The sequence below is a fragment of the Mustelus asterias genome, chromosome 15 (assembly GCF_964213995.1).
Source record: "Mustelus asterias chromosome 15, sMusAst1.hap1.1, whole genome shotgun sequence".
Taxonomy (NCBI): Eukaryota; Metazoa; Chordata; class Chondrichthyes; order Carcharhiniformes; family Triakidae; genus Mustelus; species Mustelus asterias.
Window position 1 is genome coordinate 49,559,866 of NC_135815.1, and position 27,379 is coordinate 49,587,244.

At 42.4% G+C, this 27,379-nt stretch overlaps 1 protein-coding gene across 1 annotated transcript in view; it reads left to right on the forward strand.

Moving 5' to 3' along the window:
* The window catches only part of LOC144504500 (echinoderm microtubule-associated protein-like 6), a 376,096-nt gene that overhangs the window by 58,930 nt on the left and 289,787 nt on the right, over positions 1-27,379 (forward strand). Inside the window, exons 3-6 of the mRNA XM_078229865.1 lie at positions 2,690-2,849; positions 8,875-8,973; positions 16,179-16,247; positions 23,757-23,942. Coding sequence (XP_078085991.1) covers positions 2,690-2,849; positions 8,875-8,973; positions 16,179-16,247; positions 23,757-23,942 — 514 coding nt within the window. The remainder of the gene's footprint in view (positions 1-2,689; positions 2,850-8,874; positions 8,974-16,178; positions 16,248-23,756; positions 23,943-27,379) is intronic.

The following is a 27,379-nucleotide window of genomic DNA, read 5'->3' on the forward strand; positions in this document are numbered from 1 at the left end:
AGAAAAGGGATGTTTAACTGAGGTGAGTTGGTGTGAAGGAAAGACCTGAAGACCAGTTCCTTTGTGGGGGATGCTGAGAATATGTAAAGTTTGGAATTTGAGGCATGCACCTAGTATTACGTTAGAAGAGTCTGTGTTTAAGGAAACCGATTGATTCTAAACGTCCTTTTGGAATTCCACATCAGAGTGGAAGGATCTGAGAAGTCATGAGATGAGCCTTTATTAATTCCTTGACTTGGTTAATATTTAGTGGATTTTTATGGTTAAGAATCTATAGGGGTAATTGACTAAAAGATAGTTTAATTGTGTACTTTTGACCAAGTATGTTTTTTGGGGGGTTGTTCTATAAGACTGTTTTAACGGTTTAATCTTTATCTTGTGTGGTTAAGTTTTTTTAAAATATAATTGTTTCATTTTTAACATTCTATAAATGTTACTATGCGGTCAGCAGTTCTTTCTCCTCATTTTCACTTTGCTTGTGGGTGGTGGGGGGGGGGGGGGGGGGGTACTCTGGCTTGCTCAGCAATGGCATAGATGTGAGCATAATACTCAAAAAATGCACTCTAAACTCAATGTTTCTTCAATTGCAGAGCAAGCAAATTTGTTCCCTCTTCCAGTAGCATCTCTACTAAACTGATCACTTTACTGAATTTTTAAACTGATTATACTGTCCTAATAGTCTTGTAGTTTTACTTCTTAAAGAGCTTAAACCCTGTCTTACCACAACCTGGTGTACTGATGTTGTGAGACTTCTTACCGTGTTCACCCCAGTCCAACGCCGGCATCTCCACATCATGACTACCATCGACACCGCAAACTGCCAGCTCCAAGTGGAGAGGATCTCCAAGAAGATCGCGCATATCGACACAGACATCACCTGGTGTTGTGAGACTTCTTACCGTGTTCTCTCTCTGATACAGGCACACAAGTCTCTCTATCCTCTCCTGTATTTTTTCTGTCTCTGGATCACTGTTGTTAGGCAACAGTAAAGATTTTTCTTTTCTTTTTGTTCCCTGAATTTCAAACCCCTTTTAATCTATCTCTTCCCTTCAGGGGATGTAAAACCTCATTAAAAATGTATGTATGCAAAAAAACCCAAAACACCTGAAACTTTTCAGTCACAAACTTATCCAAGCACAAACCCTGAAAAAAAACTGAAACATTTTTTTATCTTTCTTAACACACACACATACTTTCAACAGAAAATTATACATTGTTCAAAGTGCTGTTGTTGAAGAAGCTCTCTTTCAATTTGGCTGGTAATCAGTTGGCATACATTACCTCTTCAGAGTTTATCCATCCCTTGTGGATAGGTCCTTACGCTGTTGCTTCAAGGTTCAGCTTAAAATTTGCTTTAGGGTATCTTACTGATTTCAATATGTTGCCAGTTAAATTGAAGTTTGTAGAGTGAGTCTCAGAGATCATTTACAGAATAGTTTGTGAGAATGATCAGGATAAACTGTACTTTCAAATGTCTGACGGGGAATGATAGTAAAGCACCCAGAAGTACAGTTTCTTCATTTTTAATAAATATCAATTTTTTTTGTTTTAATGCAAGCCCCGGAAAAATGTAGCAATCAGGTCAAGTGTGTTTGGATTATGTGGAATAATTTAAATGGATCAAGAAGGTTGGGGTATGTGGGGTGTGCTGTGGAGGATAAGAGTGGGGGAAGAATAGTGAGGAGGGGTAAAGGGATGGGGAGTAAAAGAAAGAGATATGGAGGAGTGGATGAGAAAAGGGAGAGAGGGAGAATAGAAAACAGACAGAGAGAGAAAGAGGAGGATTCGGGCAGTTGGTTTGATTTAGTTCGGTGATGCTTATGTTGTTGAGGGGATTTAAAGGGGTGATGTCCTGAGATGAAGAAGTTTGGTTCTAGTTATCATAAATAATAGGTGGTGCCACTGGTGAGGTTTTGTTGCACTGGTTTCTGTATGTGGAATATGCACTCGTGCATGCGTACATTTTGTCACCAAAATGTTGGTCCCATTGCATTCACCTTGAAATCTCGAGTGTACTGAGGTCCACCTTGTCAACGTCACTCTTTTTCAAACGGCTTTGATGCCAACCTGACTTCCTGCTGGCGCGACAAGGTTGGAAAGCCTGACTAGATTTAGGCAATCGATTTTAATGAATAGTCATGAAATGAAAATGACACCAGGCAGCAGGCTAACCGGCCTGGCATTAACCTGCCATTGGGAGAATTGCAAACTGCTTTTACACCGATTCGTTTCCAACTTTTATGTCCAGCTGGATTCTCTACTGCCTGCCACGGGTGGGATGGGAGAATTCCACCCAAAGTCTCAACACTGCAACCAAGCTACTCCTGCTTTTGTTTCCTGGTGTGAGCACCTCGGCAAGTCTCAACCTGGTCTCCATGGTAACCATGCCACACTGGCTTATTTGGCAGAACTCTTAACATATCACATGACCTTCACAACTCCATTTTACTTTAAAATAAAGAGGCAGCCCAAAACATAATCATTTTATGAAATCTGATCACAATTAAAATAATACCGTTATAATCCCATTTCATTGTAGCAAATAGACTTCTCATGAGGAAAAGACAATACAACTTGCTGTTTTAGGAAATCTAGGTTAACTAATTCTTTAGGTCTTGGTTTAGAAGAAAAACAACTTTCAAATATAATGAAATACCAAATACAAACTGATTCTTTCATTCATTTGCAGCCTTGCGTTACATCCAGAAAGAAGTCTGGTTGCAACAGGTCAAGTTGGAAAGGAACCATATATCTGCATTTGGGATACTTATCATGTACAGATGGTTTCTATTTTGAAAGACATTCACACGCATGGAGTTGCTTGCTTAACTTTTGATTCTGATGGACAGGTATGTGAATAAAAATTACAGCAAATGTGAGTGGTTTGTAACCTGGATTCTGCATCTAGTCATTAGAATAATATTGTACTTTATTTACTGATGTATATAAATTTGAGATCAACCAGCCAAGAAGTTGCAACTGATGATCTTGTCAAATGTCAGGTATCATTATTCAAGTATTTGAGCCTGAACTGGCTGTCTGAAAGGGCATTCTATATCGTCCCACTTTCCAGCCTTATTCCCGTATCCTTCTACATTTTTTTTTCAGAAAGCACTCCCATTTTCTTTTGAATATCTCGCACATTCTTCCAGACCCGAATTACTCAAGGGATGAAAAAAAATTTCCTCATATAACGTTTACCCCTTTTGTCAATTATCCCTATTAATAAAGCCTAAGATACTATATGCTTTATTAACTACTCAATGATTTACATTCATGTACACACACCTCAAGGACCTTCTGTTCCTGCACCTCTTTTTAGTGTATTGACTCTCCATATTCTTGCTACTAAAATGAATCCCGTCACACTTATCCACACTGAACTTCATCTGTCACCTGTCTGCCTAATCCACCAGTATGTCTATGTCCTTTTGAAGTTCAAGACTATCCTCACCACAGTTGACAACATTTCCAATTTTTGTATAATCTGCAAATTTTGAAATTATGCCCTGAACACCACAGCCTGGGTCATTAATATATTTCAGGAAGAGCAAGGGTCCGAACACTGCCCCCAGGGGAACATCATTACAGACCTCCTTCCAATTTGAAAGAGAGCTAATTATCACTATTCTGTTTGTCACTCAGACAATTCCATATCAAAGTGCCTACTTTCCCTTTTATTCCCTGAGCTATAACTTTGCTTGCAAGTCTGTTGTGTGGTACTGTATCAAATGTCTTTTGAAAATCAATATTCAACACATCAACAACGTTGCTCTCATCAACTTTTTCTCTTACCTCCTCAAAAAACATCAGCAAGTTAGACATGATTTTCTGTTAATGAATCCATGCTGGTTTTCCTTAATTATCCTGTACTTGTCTAAGTGTCTATCAATTTTGTCCTGGATATAGTTTCCAGAGATTTCTCTATCACTGTCGTTGCCACCTTTATCCTTGTGCACCTTTTTGAACAAGGATGTAACATTTTAATTCTCCAGTCCTCTGGCATCACCACCCCATGTCTAAGGAAGACTGGAGATCCTCACTATTGCCTCTGTAATTTTCACTCTCATTTCCCTCAGTGCCTTTGGATGTATCTAATTTTGTCCTGATAGCTTTTCTTTTTAAAATAAAGATACTGGGGCAATGTTACCAAAAGAACTCGAAGTGCCAAACAAGCATTGGGAGAGAATCATTGCATTTTTTTCAGCGAGCTTTCAGACACAATCTTATGGCACTTAGTGCAAAAAAAGAAGCAAGTGTGATTCATGCCAGTAGGGGGATTGTATGGAGCCTATTCTTGCCAGAAAACCTGCTTGCTCTCACATGTTATCATGCACGCACAGATCTGTGTTCTGTGCAACAGAACAGAGAGATCTCTCATTCCCCCCTACTCCCCATGGATATCACCACCACCGCTCCACCCTCTGCCTGGCCGATCCCCGATTGCAGAGTGCACAGCTACCTCCCCTTAGGACCGGCCCCCTTGATGACCCTGCCCCTAATCTAAGGCACTGCCCAACAGGTGGGACCAAAGATTAGGGGGCAGGGCCATGAAGGGGGCAGTGCAGGCTGCCCGGTGAACAGGGCCCGAGGGGCACTGCCCCCTGCCACCGACTATCCAGGGGCCTTGATAGCCTCCAGTCCCACTGTCGAGGCCACCACATCAGGTTCCTGTTGCTGGGGACCATACGTGATCGTTGCTGGCGAGGCCAATTAAGATGGGTGAATCCGGATGATTGTGGCCTGGGCTCACTAATCATATTGAAATTCAAATTAAATATTTAAATCAGCCTCATGCTCTCCCCGGGCGCGAGGCTGATTACACCAGCAATCCAGGGTCGATAAGATGATGAGAGGCGAGAAGTCGAGAGCGAATCTGGTTTGTCACTTCTCTCGCAATCTTACCGGCTCTCTATGCTGATCAACTGGTGTGACAACCTGGTAAGATTACCCCAAGCCTTTTCAACATCACCTTCGAATGTACCAGTTACCTCCTCTCCCACCTCAACCTGGATAGCATCTTCCTTTGTAAAGACAGATGCAAAGTAGTTATTTAACGCCTTCGCTATTTCTCCTGCCTCCATAAGCCAATCTCTATATTTGTCCCTAATTGGCACTATTCTTTTACCAACCTTTTATTCTTTACATGCTAATGGATCTTGGGATTCACTTTTATGTGAGCTGCTCGTCGTTTTTATGCCGCTTCCTTCCTTTTCTTATTAGTTCTTTTCACCTCCTCTCTAGTTCTTCTATATTCAGCCTGATTCTCCATTATATTTTCTACCAGACATCTGTCATACTTGCTCTTCCTTTTCATTTTCACCTCTTTCTCTCTTGTCATCTAGGATGCTCTGGATGCTCGGGATAATAAAGAGAAAAACAGAGATTGAAAATAACTGAAATAATAAAGAGCAGCATTAAACAATGGAGGTTAGAGTAAATCGAAGCAAATTTAAAAGGAGGAAGAAAATATATATTTATTTCACCTCTTTCTTTTCTGCCACTGATTCATTTATATTATTTATTTATATAGTTTATTTCCAACTGGGACCAGTAATCCACAGAAATTTTGTCCAGGGTGCCTTTTTATTTTTGAGCCTCAGTGCTAAGTATTTGTAATCCTTTAACTCTCCTTCCCACTCCCTTCCCCATCCCTGCCAACAGTTATCAGAACTAAATCTGATTAGTTGCTCAAGTAATGACATTTTTAGATTTTCCCATTGTGGTGAAAGGATAGCAATCAGTGGTACATGCAATAGATTTTCCATGAGCTAATTATAGTCGGCACGATAGCATAGTGGTTAGCACTGCTGCTTCACAGCTCCAGCGACCTGGGTTCAATTCCCAGCTTGGGTCACTGTCTGTGTGGAGTTTGCACATTCTCCTTGTGTCTGCGTGGGTTTCCTCCGGGTGCTCCGGTTTCCTCCCACAGTCCAAAGATGTGCGGGTTAGGTTGATTGGCCATGCTAAAATCGCCCTTGGTGTCTTGAGATGCGTAGGTTAGAGAGATTAACGGGTAAATGTGTAGGGATATGGGGGTAGGGCCTGGGTGCGATTGTGATCGGTGCAGACTCGATGGGCCAGATGGCCTCTTTCTGCACTGTAGGGTTTCTATGATTCTATGAATTCCTTTGCTGTTGTTGGGTCTAAACCTTAGAACGTATGTACATACAAATAAACAAATTAGGAACGGGGTAGGCCACTCAACCCCTCAAGTCTGCTCATCCATTCAATAAGATAATGGCCGCTCTGATTGTAACCCTACATTCCTGCCTATCCCCAAAAACAAGGGGGTGAAAGGTTAATCAAGAATCTATCTACCTCTGCCTTTAAAATACTCAAAGATTCTGCTTCCACAGCCTTTTGGAAAAGTAAGTTCTAGAGATGCAGACCCTCAGAGAAAATATTTCTCCTCATCTCCACCTTAAATGAGTTACCCCTTATTTTTAAACAGTAAGTCTTAGTTCTAGATTCTCCGACAAGAGGAAACTTCTCTTGCTATCTACCCTGTCAATACCCCTCAGGATCTTGAAGGTTTTGATTCAGTCGCCTCTTATTCTTCCAAACTCTAGTGGATACAAATCTGACCTCTTCAACCTTTCCTCCTAAGACAACCCGTCCATTCTTGATATTTTGGTATTAGTCTAGTAAACTTCCTCTGAACAGCATCTGACACATTTACATCTTTCCTTTAAACAAAAAGACCAAATACTGTAAACAATACTCCAGATTTGGTCTCACCAGTGTCCTGCACAACTGAAGCATAATCAATTCCCATCGCAATAAAAATACATGAGGTTCTATTAGATTTTGTGAGTCATACACTAGGATACCCAAATCCCTGTTGCACTGGGAGCTCTGTAATCACTCATCATTTAGATTTATTTAGATTTTTTTATTCTTCCTGCCAAAATGAACAATTTCATATATACCCACATTATACTTTAGTTGTCAAATTTCAACCCATTCACTTAACCTACCTGTGTCCCGTTGTAGTCTTCTTGCATCCTCTTCACAATTCACCTTCCTACCTATTTTTGTTGTCAGCAGATGTGGCAACCATACCTTCAGGCCCTTAATTCAGATCATTCATATAAATTGTAAAAGTTGATGGCCCAGCCCTGATCCCTGTGGCACACCATTCGTCACATCTTGCCAAATGGAAAAAGACCCATTTATGCCAACTCTGTTTTCTGTTAGCTAGCCAATCTTCAGTCCATGCCAATATGTTACCCTCTACACCATGAGTTTTTATTTTCCACAATAACTTTTGATGTGGCACCTTATCAAATGCCTTCTGGAAATGTCAGTAAAACATATCCTCTGGTTTCCTTTTATCCATTGCACTAGTGACTCTCTCAAAGAATTCCAGTAAATTGTTAAACGTGATTTCCCTTTTACAAAACCATGTTGACTCCTTGATTGCCTTTATTTTTTCCAAATGCCTGCTATAACATATTTAATAATGGCTTCTACCATTTTCCCAATGACAAATGTTAGGCTAACTGGCCTGTAGCTTCCTGCTTTCTGTCGTCTCCTCTTTTTGAATAAAACAATTACATTTGTTATCTTCCAATCTAATGAGACCTTCCTCAAATTAAGGAAATTTTGGAAAATTAAAACCAATACAGCAACCATCTCATTAACTTTCAAGACAACAGGGTGAAGTCCATTCGGACCTGGGATTTGTCAGTCCACAGCGCAGCCCCAACAATTTGCTCAATAGCACTTCCCTGGTGATTGTAATTTTCCTTAGTTTCTCCCTCCCTTACATTACTTGTGTCCTCTATAGTGAAGACCAATGCAAAATACCTGTTTAATTCATCCGCCATAGCCCTACTTTCCATTATCAATTCCCCACTTTCTATAGGACTAATGCTCACTTTGTTAACTCTTTTCTTATTTGAATACCTATAGCAGCTCTTACTGTCTGTCTTTACATTGCTAGCTTTCTCTTGTTTTTCCTTATCAATCTTTTTGTCATTCTTTGTTTTTTATATTCTTTCCAATTTTCTGATCTGACACACACAGATAAAGTCATAGAGCAATACAGCATAGAAACAGGCCCTTCAGCCCAACTAGTCCATGCCGACCATGGTGCCCTCCCAGCTAGTCCCAATTGCCTGCGTTTAACCCATGTCCCTCGAATACTTTCCCATCCATGTACTTATCCAAATTCTTATAAAATGTTGTTGTTGTACTTGCCTCAACCATTTTCTGTGGAGCTCATTCCATATGCGCACCACCCTCTGCGTGAGGAAGTTGCCCCTCGGGTCCCTTTTAAATCTTTCCCCCCTCAACTTAAACTATGCCCTCTAGTTTTCAATTCCTCCTCCCTGGGGGGAAAAAACTATGTGCGCCCATCCTATCTATGTTTCTCATGATTTTATACACCTCAATAAGGTCACCCCATATTCTCCTATGTTCCAAGGAATCGAGCCCTAGCCTGGTCAATCATCTTTGCACAAATAGAAACTTTTTGTTTAAGTTTAGAACTCCCTCCCTAACAACACTTGTGGGTGTACCTACACCACATGGAAGAAGATAGCTCACTGGCACCTTCTTGAGGACAGTTATAGATGGACACTGAATGCTGACCTTGCCAGCGACACCCATATCATGAATGAAAAGAAGCAATTCTGTCAATGTATCTGAAATGCAGAGTAAACTCTTGAATATGATTCAGTGGTGGTTAATGATTTTTGTAAGACTCTAGAGGCTGCAACAGCTAGCAATTCTGGATGTATAGAATAATTGAAGTATAAGATCACTTGTCTGTTGTGAAATTGAAAAAAAATGCTTGAGAGATTTTATGGGATATTAAAATATATTATTTATTTAAATGATGAACTAATTGGTCTAATTTTCTTACAGCACTTGGCCTCTATAGGACTGGATGCTAAAAATACAGTCTGCATCTGGGATTGGAAAAAAGGGAAAGTGCTAGCAACAGCAACTGGGCACTCAGACAGAGTAGGTATACATCCATAGTCAGCGTGTAAAATGCCATAGGTCAATGGGAGTGCATGCTATGTTCAGCTTTATGCACTCCTGCATATGCCATTTTCTTTTATATATTAATATTGAACAATACTGTGAAATGGGAAATGGTTTGAAATTACATTCATAGACTTGAAAACGCAAGTGCAAAATATTGCTGATTATCCTGTTAACAAAGAACAGTCTAGCACAGGAACAGGCCCTTCGGCCCTCCAAGCCTATGGCGATCACATTGTCCTATCTGGACCAACCGTTTATATCCCTCTATTCCCTGTCTGTTCATGTGTCTATCCAGATAAGTCTTAAATGTCGCTAACTTACCTGCCTCAACCACCTCATTTGGCAGTGCATTTCAGGCCCTCACCACCCTCTGTAAAAATAAAACTTCCCCCGCACATCTTCACTGACCCTTTTCCCCCTTTATCTTGAACTTGTGCCCCCTTGTAATTGTCATTTCTGCCCTGGGAAAAAGCTTCCAACTGTTCACTCTATCCATACCCCTCATAATTTTATAAACTTCTATCAGGTCGCCCCTCAGCTTCCTTCTTTCCAGGGAAAACAATCCCAGTTTATTCAATCTCTCCTCATAGCTAATACCCTCCATACCAGGCAACATCCTGGTAGACCTTTTCTGTACTCTCTCCAAAGCTTCCACGTCCTTCTGGAAGTGTGGTGACCAGAATTGGACACAGTATTCCAAATGTGGCCTAATCAGCATTTTATATAACTCTAACATAATTTGCCAATTTTTGTACTCGATGCCTGGCCGATGAAGGTAAGCATGCCATATGCTTTCTTCACCACCTTTTCGACCTTTGCTGCCACTTTTAAGGATTTGTGGACCTGTACTCCCAGATCTGTGTATCTACGGTCCTGATAGCTCTGCCATTTATTTTATAGCTCCCACCTGAATTGGATCTACCAAAATGCAGCACCTTGCATTTGTCCAGATGAAATTCCATCTGCCATTTCTCTGCCCAATTTTCCAGCCCATCTATATCCTGCTATATTCTCTGACAATCTTCATCACTATCCGCAACTCCGCCAATCTTAGTATTATCCGCAAACTTGCTAATCAGACCAACTACATATTTATTCCAAGTTATTTATTTGTATATATATTTACAAACCTCTATTCAGCAAAACACTGTTCCACCGCTACCCTCTGTCTTCTATGGCCAAGATGTGGAGATGCCAGCGTTGGACTGGGGTGAACACAGTAAGAAGTCTCACAACACCAGGTTAAAAGTCCAACAGGTTTATTTGGTAGCAAATACTATATGCTTTCGGAGCGCTGCTCCTTCGTCAGATGGAGTGGAAATGTGCTCTCAAACAGTGCACAGAGACACAAAAAATCAAGTTACAGAATACTGATTAGAATGCGTTCTAATCAGTATTCTGTAACTTGATTTTTTGTGTCTCTGTGCACTGTTTGAGAGCACATTTCCACTCCATCTGACGAACGAGCAGCGCTCCGAAAGCTTGTGGTATTTGCTACCAAATAAACCTGTTGGACTTTAACCTGGTGTTGTGAGACTTCTTTCTATGGCCAAGCCAGTTCTGAATTCATCTAGCTAGTACACCCCTGATCCCATGAGATTTAATCTTTTGCACCAGCCTGCCATGAGGGACCTTGTCAAATGCCTTAACTAAAGTCCATGTAGACGACATCCACAACCCTTCCCTCGTCAATCATTTTTGTCACCTCCTCAAAAAACTCAATTAAATTAGTGAGACATGACCTCCCTCGTACAAAACCATGCTGTCTGTCGCTAACAAGACCATTCAGTTCCAAATGTGTCTAGATCCTATCTCTAAGAATCTTCTCCAACAATTCCACTATTAGTGACATCAAGCTCACTGGTCTATTATTACCACACTACTAAAAGGACATGGAAGCTTTGGAGAGAGTACAGAAAAGGTTTACCAGGATGTTGCCTGGTATGGAGGGTATTAGCTATGAGGAGACATTGAATAAACTGGGATTGTTTTCCCTGGAAAGACGGAGGCTGAGGGGCGACCTGATAGAAGTTTATAAGATTATGAGGGGTTATTATGAGGGATATTATTATCTTTGCTATCCTTCTTAAATAATGGGACAAGATTGGCTATCCTCCAATCCTCCGGGACCTCACCAGTGGCCAATGAGGAAACAAAGATTTCTGTTAGAGGCCCAGCAATTTCATCTCTTGTTTCCCTCAGTAATCTGGGATAGATGCCATCTGGCCCTGGGGATTTGTCTATCTTAATGCTTTTTAATTCACCTAACATTTCCTCCCTCGTAATGATGACTTATTCTAAAGGGTTTACACACCCCTCCGAGACATCATCAATCGATGTGTTCCTCTCCTTTGTGAGTACCGATGCAAAGTATTCATTAAGGATCTCACCCACTTCCTTTGGTTCTACACATAATTTCCCTTCTTTGTCCTTAAGTGGACCAACTCTTTCTCTAGCTACCCTCTTATTTCTAATATATGCATAAAATGCCATAGGAATCTCCTTAATCCTGTCTGCCAAGGATAATTCGTGACCCCTTTATGTCTTCCTAACTTCCTGTTTGAGCTCTTTTCTACTTTCCTCGTATTCTTCAAATGCTTCATCTGTTTTTAGTTGCCCAGACCTCATGTATGCATCCTTTTTCTTTTTGACTAGACTCGCAATTTCCCTGGTCATCCTTGGTTCCTGAATCCTGCCTTTCCTGTCCTTCCTTTTCATAGGCGCATGCCTGTCCTGCACTCCGATCGACTGCTCCTTAAAAGACTCCCACATGCCACAAAGAGGCTGAATGTCTGTATTTAATGACTTGAAGTTGCACAAGGTCCTATCGAGAGTAGCTGTTTTTTCAGCACACGAATTTACCTTGAATCTTTAATTTGAAGTAATATGAAACAAAATAAAGTTATCTGTCAGAATCAAAGTTACATACTCCAAAGAATCATTCCAGTTAAGCTGGGATGCAGTAAATCCAGCGTATTAGTTATAGTCAATGGGACCAAGCTATCTGAAAAGTTAAGAATATTTTGGGCTGTACTCAAGAATTGTGATATTGAATCCCTATTTTGTAATGTTATTAATGAAATAATACAAACTTGACTGCTATTTTCTGATCGATCATCCAAGTCCTGACATATACATGGACAATTTAAAATATTTGCAGAATGAAAATTGCAGTAGGTGGTATCCTCATATTAATCAGTTTATTCTTTTCTATTTATTATAATCTCTCTGCATATTTCTTGGTACTTAGTATCTTGTAGTGTATTAGGATTTTTTTCCTTCCATAAATACATTTTGTTTGATATTTTCCTCCTCTTCCCCAGAATTTTTCTGCTCCTCCATCAAAGGTGCTAATTCATGTCGCTATGTGGTTCACAGGAACCTTGTATGAACTGTCACTTTACATGAGTGAGCCCAAACAGTAGTTCAAAGACTGCTTGATCTCGAGGGGCATCACAGTCAAGCTTAATCCTGTCCTTGAATTATAGCTACACATATGCACACTACGCAAGAAAGCATGGCGCCAGAAATGATGATTTGCTTATTAAGCCCACTCCTTGCACAGAATTGAACAATCTGTGACGTAACTGACTCCACTTAATGAATCTCCTCTAATATCAGCTGCCAAGGTGGAGTCAGGCTGCTGGGTGGATGCTTCATTGTTTATGTTTGCTCTCGTGGGCATCCTCAGGAGACGTGGGACCTTAAATGTGTCCTGGAAGTGTCCTTCTTGGGTGCAGGGACAAACTTCTCAGCCATGCCTATTGTAGGCCATAGAGCCAATGAGAGGATATGGAGAGGCCACTCATTCTGAAGTGTCCTGACAAGAAACTATTACAGCATGCACTCCTCCACCTTGGTGCGCAATGGCATCTCTGTCTCCATGAGAAGGTCCAGCTGCCTTGTTGCCCACTCAGCTAGCCACTGCTATATAGGTCACATGACTAGATGGAATGCAGGTCAAAGGGCTTATGGATCAATTGCTCAACATGGCTCTCTATCTGGTTGCCAACACCTCCATGGAGGAAGCCAGGTGCTCATATGCCTTTGACTTGGAATAACTTCGTTATGCAAGGGCTCCTGCATATTCCACACAAAGCTATGCATAATCCTGGCACTTCTGCCATATTTTCTCCTAATCTCTGCTGCAATTTCAGCAAGCTTCTTGCATTCATGACCAGTGGTCCATCATTGGCATTAGGGGGACCTATTCTCCAACAGCCTGAGACCCTATCTGTTATGGCTTCCCTTGGCTGCTGAGATATGCCTGTGTAACGTTCACAAGCATGTGAACCTGATTCTAATCCCAACCCCTCTGCGAACCAGGTTTCTGTTCCTGTGCTGATGCCAATTGTGGGAGCGGCAGGTGATGGTATATCCTCTGACTGGTGTCCTCATTCCCAAAGGTGGAATTTTGGTCTCCTGGAATGCCTGAGGATGGGTGCACATTGTGCAACTGTAAAAAAAGAACAGAAAGAAACGCAACGTTTCACAATTGTCTTTTTTTTCATGGGATGTGGGCATCGCTGGCAATCCTCAATTGCCCTTGAACTGAATGATTTACTAGGCCATTTAATCGAGTCTACAGTCTATCTGCAATGGAGAAAGAGGTCTATGGACCTTTGTTTGCTTACGTATGAGCACAGCACAATTCCTTGTGTGGTCCTTTGTATGGCAGCATCCCAGCTTTGGTGCATATTCACTCTGATGCCTTGTCAATCAGCATTGCTGTCAGTTCATACTTGACCACCTTGTTATCCCACAAATTGGAGGACTTCCACAGTAAGGGTGATGACCTTGAGATCAAGCCTTCTGCCCTACTGATGTTTTAGGTTGCATCCAAGTGCTCACTCAAGCTAAATTGTATCTCAAATTTAGCACCAGGTGCTCTGTGCTTCTGAGGTTCAACACACACTCATCCAACTAACCTAGCTGCACACTAGCACAACATATAGCTGAATACCCACATGAGAAATAATCTGATTGCATTGTGACATTTATGCCGGCGGATCGAGTGAAATCATCGACCCTTTTCCTGCCCTGGATCCCGAATCTTTGGTTGCTAATCTTCCCTATGATCTCCATCCAGGTGGGAGGGTCTCCTGTTGCCATTACTCAGGAAGAGCACCTCCCACTGTTCCCTGTTGGCCTGGAGGAGAATCTGTAGAGAGGCATCATGGGGCCATTCTATGTCATGGCTCTGACTTCTCCAAAGTGATGTGGAAGTGGTTTGAATGTGATTGGGGGGAGGGGAGGAATTCTCAAGACATTAAAAATTAAGAGGACGAGTGATGGGGAAGAAGTTTGAGGAATTTTCAGGGGGTTGAAGGGGTGTGCAGAAGAAATGGCTCAGACTTCTGACAAATAGAAAGTGGACAAGAAAGTTAGGGCCTTTATACAGAGCCTCCTTGCTAGCTCAGGCAGCTCTTTTATAACTCATCTAGATCTGCTGAATTGTCACCTGATGGTGGGATCATCCAATGGAAGCTCAGCACTGTCATGTACTTGCATGCTTCACGTGCCTACTGTTGGCCCTTTAAATTTTCATATGACCTGACCTGAAAGGACCACTGCCCATTTCTAATTCTGCTATTGTGAATGGAGTACCATGGATTAAATTCTGCCTAGAATGTCAAGACCTTTTCACTTTCATTAAATATTAAATGCTTCCGCAGTTAACAAATTATTATCACCCATTGATACCCAAGTGGTAGTCCATGCATTTACCTGCATGCCTGTAGTTACTTCTGTGGGGATGCTCCTCCTGGGCCTGGAGTTGAGGTGAGCACAGGCTGCTGCTGTTTCTTGCTCCAGTGTAATAGATGGCTGGAATGTTGAGCCATATTGAGGCCCAGCACATTGCTGTAACTGTATCAGGTCCCGCCTATCACCACTAATTAGCTGGTTCCCCTACATGTAGATCCTTATTTGATTCTTGCTGGTAAAATCTCTCAGGAAAACCTGCTGCCTGTCCATGGCTGTATTTCACCCAATGCCAGGTTGTCTGCCTGATTTGGTAAAATTCAGCTCAGTGACTGTCAGACCAAGTTAATTCAGTGTACTGACTGCCACACCACACTACTCGAGCCCAGCTTCAGTACTCTGAGAGAAGCAACAAAGCTGTCCAACACCAAGAAAAGCACATAATATACAGAGTACGACATATGCTGTCCTGAATTTGCCCTTGCTCGAGTTGCTCTCCCCTTCCCTCATTTTGTGTTTTTCCCTTTCTCCATTCCCAGTATGTATTTCTCACTCCTTCCAAGTATTTTTCTCTCTCCCTATTTCGTTCTCTCTCTCTCGCGCTGTCTCTTACAAATTTGAGTTTCTCTCTTCCCTCCCCCTTCTCCCAGTTTGTATTTGTCTCTCCTTTTGCTTTCTTTCCCTTCCCAGTTCATTTCACTTTATCTTGTGTGTTCCTCTCCACTTTGCATTTCTTTCTCTCACCTTACCACCAGTTTGTGTTGCTCTTTTGTTTTCACTGCTCCAGTTGTCCCCTCAGTACTCGAGAATTTCCAGATATTTGTTGCCGCTGATGCTGTTATTCTCGCAACCTTTGAAGCACAGAATTCTGAATAATGGGGAGACCAGCAGGGCCCAGACAATGTGTTTTGACTGCAAGCCACAACAGCCAAATGCTGCGCATGGGTGAACCACATGAATAGGCTCTGTTACTCCTGAGTCACCATTGGCACACTTGAGAGATCCATTAGCAGGCCATTCCAGCAAAGGTTGGGAACTTTAAAGATTGAGTATTGGTTACCATAGCTGGATGTGATATGAAAGTATTGTTAACATTATGCAATGCTCAATCATGGAGGCCCATAAAAGGATCATTGAAGCTAAGGAGTCTTATTCCAGCAAGTGGTGAATTGTTCTTGGAGGTTTGTTTTGCTTTGGTCATGTCTTAGCAATTTTGTTTTGTCAATCTTGCATTAACACTCCTGTTGGTGATAGAAGGTGACTAAATTTAATTTCCTTTTTTGATTTTTAATAGACCAATAGATGGTTACAATTCTGCATATTTAAAGTATTCATTTATTCTCTAGACATTTGCAGTTGTATACAAATTGTCAACATAGTGCTGGATGTTTCAGATTTGACAATTTGTATATAATTCTTTGATTCCTAAAATTAGGTTGAATGCGAAGTATATGAAACATTCCATCTGTTCACAGATCTTTGATGTTACTTGGGATCCACATCAGCCAAACAGACTTGTTAGCTGTGGAGTGAAACATATTAAGGTAAATAATTTGTCTTCATCTTCTACTTACTGTTATTTAAAAACAGTTACTTTCCTTGAAATAGAATCTTGTCTCTTTACCTCTTCCTTAGGCTTGGTTCTTTTAAAAATGTACATATGCAAAAAGTTTCTGTTTTAGCGAATGGCTAATTTACTAGAAACTTGAAATAATTTGTAAATTAAAAGAAAAAGAGACTTTGTGGGCAAGTTAGGATTTAATTAATTAATAGCTAGAATTGGTGGCAATATTTAGTGTAATTCATTGGATCACCAGTGATATCTTTTATTTTTGCTTTACATAAGGGGAGGAATGACCTAGTGGTATCGTCACCAGACTATTAATCCAGAACTTCAGCTAATGTTCTGGGGATCTGGGTTCGAATCCCGCCACGGCAGACAATGGAACTTGAATTCAATAAAAAATATGGAATTAAGAATTTATTGATGACCACGAAACCATTTTCGGAAAAACCCATCTGGTTCACTAATGTCCTTTAGGGAAGGAAATCTGCTGTCCTTACCTGGTCTGACCTACACGTGACTCCAGAGCCACAGCAATGTGATTGACTCTCAACTGCCCTCTGAAATACAAGCCACTCATATCAAGGACAACTAGGGATGGGCAATAAATGCTGGCCAACCAGCAATGCCCGTGTCTACGAATGAATTTTTTAAAAACACAACATTTTAAAATGACTGAAATAGGGAGAGGAGAGTTTAACTGCCCGAATATTTGACATTCATAAGATTTTTCTACACACACACACACACACACAGTCTTCTTGTAATTGCACCTATTATGGATCACTTTTAAGTGGCTGTTGCAGAAAATTGTCTTTACAAAAAAGTATTGAATTTGATTCAAGTGTGACTTGGTGGTGCAGTGTACAAGAAAAATATTGGAGACGATTCTCCCAAAAGAATTCTAAGTGTCGAATTTGCACAAAAACTGGAGTAAATCCTGCTGTTTTTTTCAGTGGGAGTTTCAAAATGAATCACCCACACTCTGTGCACTGCCGAGTGCACTAGTGTGATTTATGTGAAAGATCAGGAGGCTGAGCCTATTCCCCTGGAAAGACCGGCAGCGTGGTGCTGAGCGGGCCACTGCGCATGCGCCAATCTGTCAGCACTGAGATTGACGCATCCACAGTAGCCTCGCATTGCCGGCTTCCTGAGCACTGGTCAGCCCCACAACCCCCCTCCCCCCCCCCCCCCCCCAATCGCTGGCTGTGTGGATCCCCCCCCGCCCCAATCGCTGGCCTCCCTCTGTCACTGATCCCAGTGTTGAATGGCAGCAGCACCCCGCACCTCAATGATCTCCCCCCAAGTGGCCCCTGTCCCCTTTGGCACTGTCCAATACCCAGTGAGCAATGTCAGGGTGCCCCCTGGGCATTGCCACTTTGCCTCTTCGGCAGTACGAAGCTGGCAATGCCCAAGAGTCACCTCCCTCACCCCCGATGTCCTTGGGGGGCCTCAAGATCCCCCCTTCACTCCAGTGGGGTCCGGCTGCCAGCTCCCCACAAGTGAAACGCTCCTGGCAGGGTGGGGGGGGGGGGGGGGGGGGGGTAGGGATGTGCAGAGAGAGGCTAGCGACCCGGAGACCTCGGTCCTGGGCCTGCTAATCATATGTAAATAAAATTAGAATTAACATAATGTACACAGCTCCGCGCTGGTTTCTGGCATGCAGCTAACGGTGCCGGAAATCTGGCTCGCGATGGCTGTGGTGCCCAGCAGAAAGCCTGCTAAACGGCCTCCACTTGAGTCTCCTGGTCTGCTGCGCTGCTTTAGCTCCCATTGTGTGGGAGTTTAAAAACTTTGGTCGGCTAATTGGCAGAACGTGCCACCTGTGATAGGAGCAAAGAAGCCTTTCAAGGTTCAGACCTAAATTCCTGACCAAGTGGCTATTGAAATAGCAAGACGATGCAGGTAGCTCGCTTTTTATTATGGGAAAAGTTATGAGGTCTATCATTGAGGTGAAGAAGTTAGGGGATAAAGATTGGATCAGGCCCAATAGCAAACCTGGAATTTGCGATGTACAATTACCCTGTACTTATTGCTGCCTGTTCATCTCCATTAATGTTATGTGCAGCCCAGTGCTAAACACACTGCTGGAGGGCTGAACACTCAGCAGGGAGGCCAAGTCTGTATGAAGCTAACAGCAATAATAGCTAAATTGCACCCCTTAATGGGAAGGTGCATTCTGGCTGCAAGCAGGGGCTGGAAGAGTACAAAATAAGCTGAGAAATGGAACATTAGGCCAGAAAGAAGATTCCTAGGCTCACCCATTAGTTTGCTGGAAGCTTTCCTTGCAATTTTAGGTTCAGTTCACTTAGAATTGAAAAAATGCCTGGAAGGTAAGATAGAGTTAGCATCCAACTTTCATCATCAAACAAATCAGCCAGGGGGACAATCTCAGGGAGAAAAGCGTGGATTTCATACCTTAAACTCTATCAAGCATCCGACCCCTTTACAACCAATGTACGTAAGTATGGAACAATAAATGTATGTGCTTGGCCCCCATGCCGGAACACAAGAGACTCGAAAAACCTGATATTGAGTGCGCTGCGTTTAATGAAATTCACGACTTTCAGCACCTCTTTAAGGTCGGATGGAATTCCTTTCAATGCCAGTGCCTTGCGGTGAATGAAACAATGATCCCAGACAATGTCTTGACTAGTTGCCTCTTTAGTCCTTGTTATAATTCCACTGTTTTCCCAGTTATGTTGGCTGCCCTATCGGTTGTGATTCCTCTGCAATTAACCCAGTCAAGCCTGCACTTTTCAACTACATACCTTCAGTGCTTCAAAAATCTGTGCACCAGTTGTGTTGGTAGGTTCTAATTTGCCTGTATTTTCCTGCATGTAACACACATGGGCTTTGCATCCTGATTTGCATTGGTACAGTTCACAAAACCATACCTCAAGAAATCATCTTTATACTGCTTTGTTCCTGATTTTAGTTTCTTCTTTGTAGGCTGTTCACCGGAGGCTCAACAGTAGCGCTGCTCTGTCCTATCATGGATTCTTTGGAGCAGCTCTCTCCAGCAGATTCCAATGAGAGATTCTGGCCAGCAGCTACACTGCTTATTAGTGCTTCTGACCATCTCTTTCTTGTCACAAAACGATCCACGTCCATAGTCGTCTTGTCTTGCCTCCAAGTGATTTCATGGCAAATGCAATATGTTCAGGGCACTTGCCACCAAGTGTACATGCAGAGCACGTTGACCTGCTTACTAAATAAAAGCAAATTACTGTGGATGCTGGAATCTGAAACCAAAAGAGCAAACGCTGGAAAATCTCAGCAGGTCTGGCAGCATCTGTAAGGAGAGAAAAGAGCTGACGTTTTGAATCCAGATGACCCTTTGTCAAAGCTAAAAGGCATAAAGTGGGAGATATTTATACTACGGGGGAGGGAATGAAAGATGAGTCATAGCGATAGAAACCAGGGGAAAAGACTGCTAATAGCTATCCACAGAGAGAATAAAGGGTGTGAATGGCCAAACAGCAGAGAAGTTGTAAGCTGTGACAGATGGAGCTGTTGGGGGAGGGGGGGGGGGGATGAAATGGGACAGAGGTAGAATGTAGAAAAGGATAAACGGGGAGAAAAGGTAAGGGAAGGGGGATGAAGTAGGGGGGGAAGAAAAATGAAGAAAGACCATAAAGAAATAAAAGGTAGAGAAGAGTAAAAAAATTAAATAAAATAGAATGCAAACAAAGGGGGCCGAGGTGGGGTGGAGCAAATATCTGAAGTTGTTGAATTCGATGTTGAGACCGGAAGGTTGTAAAGTGCCTAGCCGGAAGATGAGATGCTGTTCCTCCAGTTTGCGTTGAGCTTCACTGGAACATTGCAGCAAGCCAAGGACAGACATGTGGGCAAGGGAGCAGGATCGTGTGTTAAAATGGCAAGTAACCAGAAGGTCAGGGTCCTGATTATGCACAGACCAAAGCTGCTCAGCAAAGCGGTCACCCAGTCTACGCTTGGTCTCTCCGATATAGACGAGACTACATTGGGAGTAGCAAATGCAATACACCAAATTGAAAGAGATGCAAGTGAAATGCTGCTTAACCCGGAATGAATGTTTTGGACCTTGGATGGTGAGCATAGAAGAGGTAAAGGAGCAGGTATTACACCTTCTGTGATTGCATGGGAAGATGCCTGAGTGACGGGAAAGGTGTTTGGTATAGTGGAGGAGTGGACTAGGTTATCCCGGAGGGAAGGGTCTTTGTGGAATGCTGACAGAGGGAGTGAAGGGAAGATGTGTTTGGTGGTGGCATCAGGCTGGAGTTGGTGAAAATGATGGAGAATTATGCTTTGTATGCAGAGGCTGGTGGGTGAAATGTGAGAACAAGGGGGACACTCTCCTTGTTCTGGGAAGGAGGGGAGGGGGTGAGACCTGTGGCGTGGGAGATGGACTGCACGCTGTTGAGGGCCCTGTCGATGGGAATCCATGGTTGAGGAAAAAGAAGCACATATTAGCACCACTTTGGAAAGTGGCATAATTGGAACAAATGCGATGGAGGCGAAGGAGCTGAGAAAAGGATGGAGCCCTTACAGGATGTGGGGTGTGAAGAGCTGTAGTCCAGATAGCTGTGGGAGTCAGTGGGCTTGTAATGGATATTGGTAGATAGTCTATTGCCAGAAAAGCCAAGGAAGGGAAGGGAAGTGTCTGAGATGGACCGGGTGGAAACTGGAAGCAAAGTTGATGAATTTTTCGAGGTCTGGACAAGAGCATGAAGCAGCACCAAAATAGTCATCAATGTACCAGTAAAGGAGTTGTGGGAGGGGACCTCGGTAGGCCTGGAACAAGGAATGTTCCACATACCCCATAAAAAGACAAGCGTGGCTCGGACCCATGCGGGTACCCATTGCTACTCCTTTGATTTGGAGTAAGTGGGATGAGTTAAAGGAGAAGTTGTTGAGAGAGAGAGAACGAGTTCAGCCAGATGGAGGAGAGTGGTGGTGGATGGGAATTGTTCAGGCCTCTTTTCAAGAAAGAAGCGAAGAGCTCTCAGGCCGTCCTGGTGTGGGATGGAGGTGTAGAGAGTTTGCACATCCATGGTGAATAAGAGGCGGTTAGGGCCTGCAAACTGCAAGCTGTCAATATGATGAATCCCTACGTCCGGGATTCCTCTGATGCCCTGGCCCAACCCCGCTGGAGTCGAGGATTCCTCTGTACAATTGGCCCAACTCTGCTGGAGTCGAGGGGGGCCACGGAAGCTCCCCAGGAGGTCTGGGATAAGGGGGTTGTCCCTGGACATTGCCAACTTGGCAGTGCCAGCCTGACTCCTTGGCACTGCCCAAGGGGCAAAGTGGCAATGCCCAGGGGGCATCTTCAGCACGGAGTGTCAAGGGGGCAGGGCCTATGGGGGTGTGGCCTCTGGGGAGATCAGTGGGGGGGGGGGGGGGGGCATGCTGCCCTCTGCGCTTGACAGGGAGGGAGGGAGGCCAGTGATCGGGGCTGGCCATTGGGGTTGGGAGCATGCAACCATGGGGGTGGAGATTGGGGCGGGGGAGTCGAGGCTGGTCCGGACACATCCGTGAGGTCAGCAATCGGGTTGGGGGGTCGGCACAGCCAGTGATGTAGGGTTGCTGTGCTGGCCAATGATTGGGCTGGCCAGCAATCTGGAGATCAGCCAGCAATCAGGAGGCTGGCAGTGTGGGGCTAGTGTGCATTTGCCAATCTCAACGGTGACACATCGGCACATGCACAGTGGCCCGCTCAGTGCTATGCTGCTGGCCTCTGGCTGGAATAGGCCCTGCCCACTGATCTTTTGCGAGATTCACACTAGTGCACTCTGAAGTGCACAGAGTGTGGGAGATTTATTTTGAAAATCCCACTGAACAAACGAGCAAATTTGACACTTAGAATTATTTTGGGAGAATCCCACCCAGAATTCCTTCCCTAAAGGACATTAGTGAACAAATTTGTTGTTTTTTAACAACAATTCAGTTGTTCTATGGTCACCATTACTAAGACTTTTTAAAATTCCAAATTTATTTAATTAATCGAAGGCGGAGTTTAGTGATGTTGGATTTGCAGATGGTGCATTCCTCACATATCTAGTTGCGGTACCAGTGTCATCACAGCATCTGCCTGTATCAAAAAATGATGGAAAAATATCTCAGCTAGAAAAAATGCATCTTGAACTGGAAACTACAAACAATATCAAATCCTCTTCTCTCTAAAAAGTGCCTTTTTAAAATAAAAATGGGCAGTGTGCCACTTTGCTCTTTATCTAGCCCCTGATGTATCTTTTGTGGGATTGTATGACAGGCAATGTACCGGACAATTTCCTCTGTATTTGACCAGTACTGCAGGTAGGGCTGGTGAGAACTTGGAGAAGGGGTGTGAGTAAAATGTGGCGCGCAGGATGGACTGAGGAGAGAGGGGAGTGGTGATAAGAGGTTGCAATGCCTCAGGCCACTGGCACACTGGACAGAGCACAGGTGCAAACCAGTACTGACACCAGCTGACAGGTACATGCCAATGACATCAAAGACAGCAGAAACTGTGCATAACACCGGTGGCTGCAGTGCAGACTGAGTGTACATGTACAATTGTTTTTCGCATCTGGCTGGCTGGTGTCAAGAGCTACAGTATTAATTAAATTTTGTTTCCCTGGCTGCCATGGTGGGATTTGAACTCATGCCTTCAGAGCATTAGTCCAGGCCTCTGGATTGCTAGTATCATAACATAATCACTATTCTTAGTTTCCTAAAACCTTGCTTTAGCCCCTCTAATCAATACACATCAGTTTTCTACATTTCTTTTCTAACCAATTGTTTATCCATTCACAATATTTATCCTGAAACTCCACAGGTTTGATTTTAACTGTTAACTTTTTATGTAGAACTTTGTCAAGTACTTTTTGAAAGTCTGGGTATCGTAGAATCTCTATGGTGCAGAAGGAGGCCATTTGGCCCATCGAGCCTGCACTGAAAACAATCCCACCCAGGCCCTATCCTCATAACCCCACAAATTTACCCTGCTAATCTCCCTGACAAGGGGCAATTTAACATGGCCAATCAGCCTAACCTGCATATCTTTGGACTGTGGGAGGATACTGGAGCACCCGGAGGCAACATACCGGGTGAATGTGCAAACTCAACACTGACAGTGACCCAAGGCCGGAATTGAACTGAGGTCCCGGCGCTGTGCCACCGTGCCATAAATCAGATTATGGAATTTTTCAGTCCACAATCCAACTTCTCCAAGGAATTGAGGAAATTGACCACACAGCTTAGGTAAGATGCTCTTTCGGAGATTTGGTGCAGAGCCGATGGGCTGAATGGCCTCCTTAGACATTCTATGATAATGATTGTCAGTCGCTCATATTGGAAAATGGAAAACAACAATAGAATGTACATAGCTGCAATTAAGAAACTAGCACACGTGATGAACTAAATTGTCACTTCCAATGCTTTGAAAATAATCATTCAGTGAAAAATGTTGATATATTTTCCAGAGTATGTAGACTTATTAAGTCTTTTTCCCCTTTTCATGTTACAGTTCTGGACATTATGTGGGAATGCATTAACACCCAAAAGGGGAATTTTTGGTAAAACTGGTGACCTTCAGACCATTCTGTGTTTAGCATGTGCTAAAGATGAAACTACATACTCTGGTGCATTAAATGGTGATATTTACATCTGGAAAGGGCTAAATCTGGTCCGGACAATTCAAGGAGCTCACGGAGTAAGTAAAACTAATACATAGTACATAGTTTTTTTCTTCAGTATGAAATTAATGTATTTATCAATGGATTTGGTTGTCATTTCAATCATAAAATCAATGGCAAGAAGATATTTTCTACTGCTGTGAATATTTTAATGAATGTTTCTACTTTTAGAGTCAACTGTTTACATTTTTCCACTTCTCCCCACCTTCTCATCCTACTTCCATGAAGTAATGTGATCATCAAAGTGTACACATTATTGTAGTAGCATGGAACAACTGTAGCAGATGAGTATAGCATTGCTGGATACCAAGAATGAATCCTATTTTTGTTTGCTGTCATAGCATGCTGTGCGCTAAATGTTTTCTGACAACTGCAAATGTGCTTACATTAAAAATGAGACATGGAAGATTTGAAATTTTCTTTATTTAATCTAAAATTGCTTTCCTTCATGTCTATTGGTGCATTACACAGGTCTTTTTTCCCCTTATGTTTACCCCATGTAAAATGACTTGTGTTAACTGTTGTATATTAAAATAGTAAGTAAACTCAGTTAGCCAGGAGTGTGATGTAGAATAATGCCGTGAGCATGATGAGGTAGTTCTTGCAACCTACCTCCTCACCTTGCCACATAGTGCCTAGATTCACAATCCTTGGTGGACTGCAACAAAGAGTGAAAGCAGAGAAACACCCTATACCAGTCATCCACTGCAGCTGTAAAGCTGCTTGGAAGTCTTGGATCCGTCTTGTTTTTGGGATGATGCAAAAGCAGCCGATAGAGTGGGGGCAGCAGCCATCCACTCTTCCTTTGTTATAATCAAATTCTTTAGTGAAGTGTGACTTTTGAAATCACTTACAGTTTGTATGTACTGGAACACTGATTCTACAAATACTACTACTAAAATAGTTAAGTCACGATATTTCAATTCAAAACAAATTGAAAAGTTGTATTGCATTTCAGTTGGAAAATTCCTTTCAAAAGGGTCAACATTTACCTGCAGTACCAACATGCCTGTGTAAGATAGACATCAAACTATTAAATTCCTGTCAAATAACACTAAGTGAAAAGGCACACATTGGCACTTCATCTTCAGACTGAGCCTCACACAATATGTATTTTATATCATGTGTAATTAAAGTGAGAAAAAAAGGCCTACTAAAATACTTGATCCGGTCTCTTGATATTAACTGTTTGAAAAAAACACTCTCCAGAGAGCTGAAATTTGACCTGAAGCTGGAGCTTTAAAGATTACTAAATAGCCTTCCTCTCTCCCACTATGTGCCCACCCTTTTTCTGAGTATTCCCTCTCATTCACCCTCTCTTCACTTATCCCCTCCCATCTATCTCCTTCCTCCTCCTTCTCATTCTCTCCTTTTCCATCTGGGTCCAATTATTCCCTTAATGTTTAAGCATGTTTACTATACTTGGTGTAGATAATCTGCATACAACAAAACAGATTGCTGACCAATATAGTACCAACATCAGTTTTCACTTTCACCTGTAAACATTACTTTAAAATTGCTGTTAATTATTTTTGTAATAGCTGCAAGTTTGTATGTGGTGCTTTAATGGGATCCTTCCGAATTAGAGAACAATCTTTTATCTTGCTATTTGTCTCAAAAGCCCATTCTGCAATTTCCTTCAATGAAGCATGACGTGAGTCTTCCTGCACTGTTGCACTATGGGTAGCAGGCAGCTTTGAAAAAACTTGTATTTTTTTCTGTATATGGCAATATTTAGGAAGTATTCATTAGTTGCTGTTTCAAACTTCATCTGTATCAACAAACTGTGTGTAATCTTCAAATGCAGTGGCAGCTTGTTCCAACAAATCTATTCCCACCATGTCATCTTTATACACACTGAATCTGTAGCTTTGATATGCCAGGAACGAGATTGATGGAACCCCAATCTAAATTATCCATTATCACTGTGCGCTCTTCCACTTTGGAAATGTCAATTTAATCATCCCAACAACACTAACAATGTGACAATGAATGCTGGCTTCTTGGATTTTTTTAGCATCATTTTGAATTCGACTTGATTCTCTTAGCTTCTGCAATGTCCTCCTCCTCATCAGATCCAAAGAGATCAATGTTGTTGTCATCCACAACTTTGTTGATGTTCTCGCTGCTATGTTTATGTTCTTGAGTTCCTCTCTGTCAGCTATCTAGCTAAATGGGAACCCACAGACGATCATTTTGGTCTTTGACTAAGTTAACAATTAAAAATTATTACTGGTTTGCCAATGATCTTCTCCCCTACTAAAATGGACTGATACCTTTTCTGATGACGTTCATAATTGCAAGTATCTACAAGCATACCGTATTTGTCTAAATGTTGACTATCTGCCACCCAGATAGACTGTTGACTTCTTCACTTTTATCCAGCCTTGATGAAAACCTTAGTTTCAAGCATTTTTCTTCATGTGCTTACAATATTCCTATTTGCCAAACTTAGATGCCTACAGTGTGTCACTTCTGACCCTCCTTCCAAAATCTGCTATATCAAAAACACAAAATGCATAAATGTAGCAGTGCAATCCTCATTGACACTATAATAGCAAGCAAAATTTTGATGCCTGTTCCATTTTCTTTTTTTTTTCCACTTCCCACTGAGAGTGCCTGCCAACCAACCCCTTCTCCCTCCCTTACTGTCTCAATCCATCCCTGCTCCCCTTGCCTGTGCTTCCAAGTCTCCGCTTTCTGATCCAGTCTCCCATTCCCTTTGTTTCCTTCACCCTCTTCTCCTATGGGCTCCTTCCCCTCATCCCTCTCTTATTTCTATATCCCCTGCCACATTCTTCTTTTTCTTCTCTCCCTATCCTCCTTTCTGATGGTTCTTAAGGAGCAAAGGGCAGTTTACCTAATTGACCTCAGAAAGGTTCTGTTTAGATTACCGTCCCCCTCACTGCTCCGAATTCCTTTGATGTCTAGAAATGCTAGATTACATTCCAAAGCACCCTTGTCCAATAACTTTGAGAGCAGCTAGCAGATACTGGCAGAAAATAACACTCACAATGAGGACAAGCACAGAATTGCAGTGATTTTTCCACGAATGGAAGTTAATGATCTGAAAATCATAAACTGTACACTCTAAGTGCTTCTCACTACTAGGAACATGGAAATGACTATTTTATACTTGATGACAATGTTCCATGTACATAATTTTAATGAAGGCTTACAATATGGTCTTGTGGCATTGGAACAGGGCCAGTGCAATAGCATTGATCGATCAATTCCCATAATAACACTACAGTAGCAGTATGCGAGCGTGTACTGCAACAAACATTCCGGGTGTTGAGTGGATATTTATCCTTTTTAAAAACTTGCGAGAAAAACTGTCATTTGTCTGTTTTAGAAATCTGCAGCACTTGGAGGTGGTGGTTAAACACTTCTTTAAAAACACATCTGTCTTTTGTCAGTTGAGAGGTGGACAAATGGGACACCAACTCTCCCT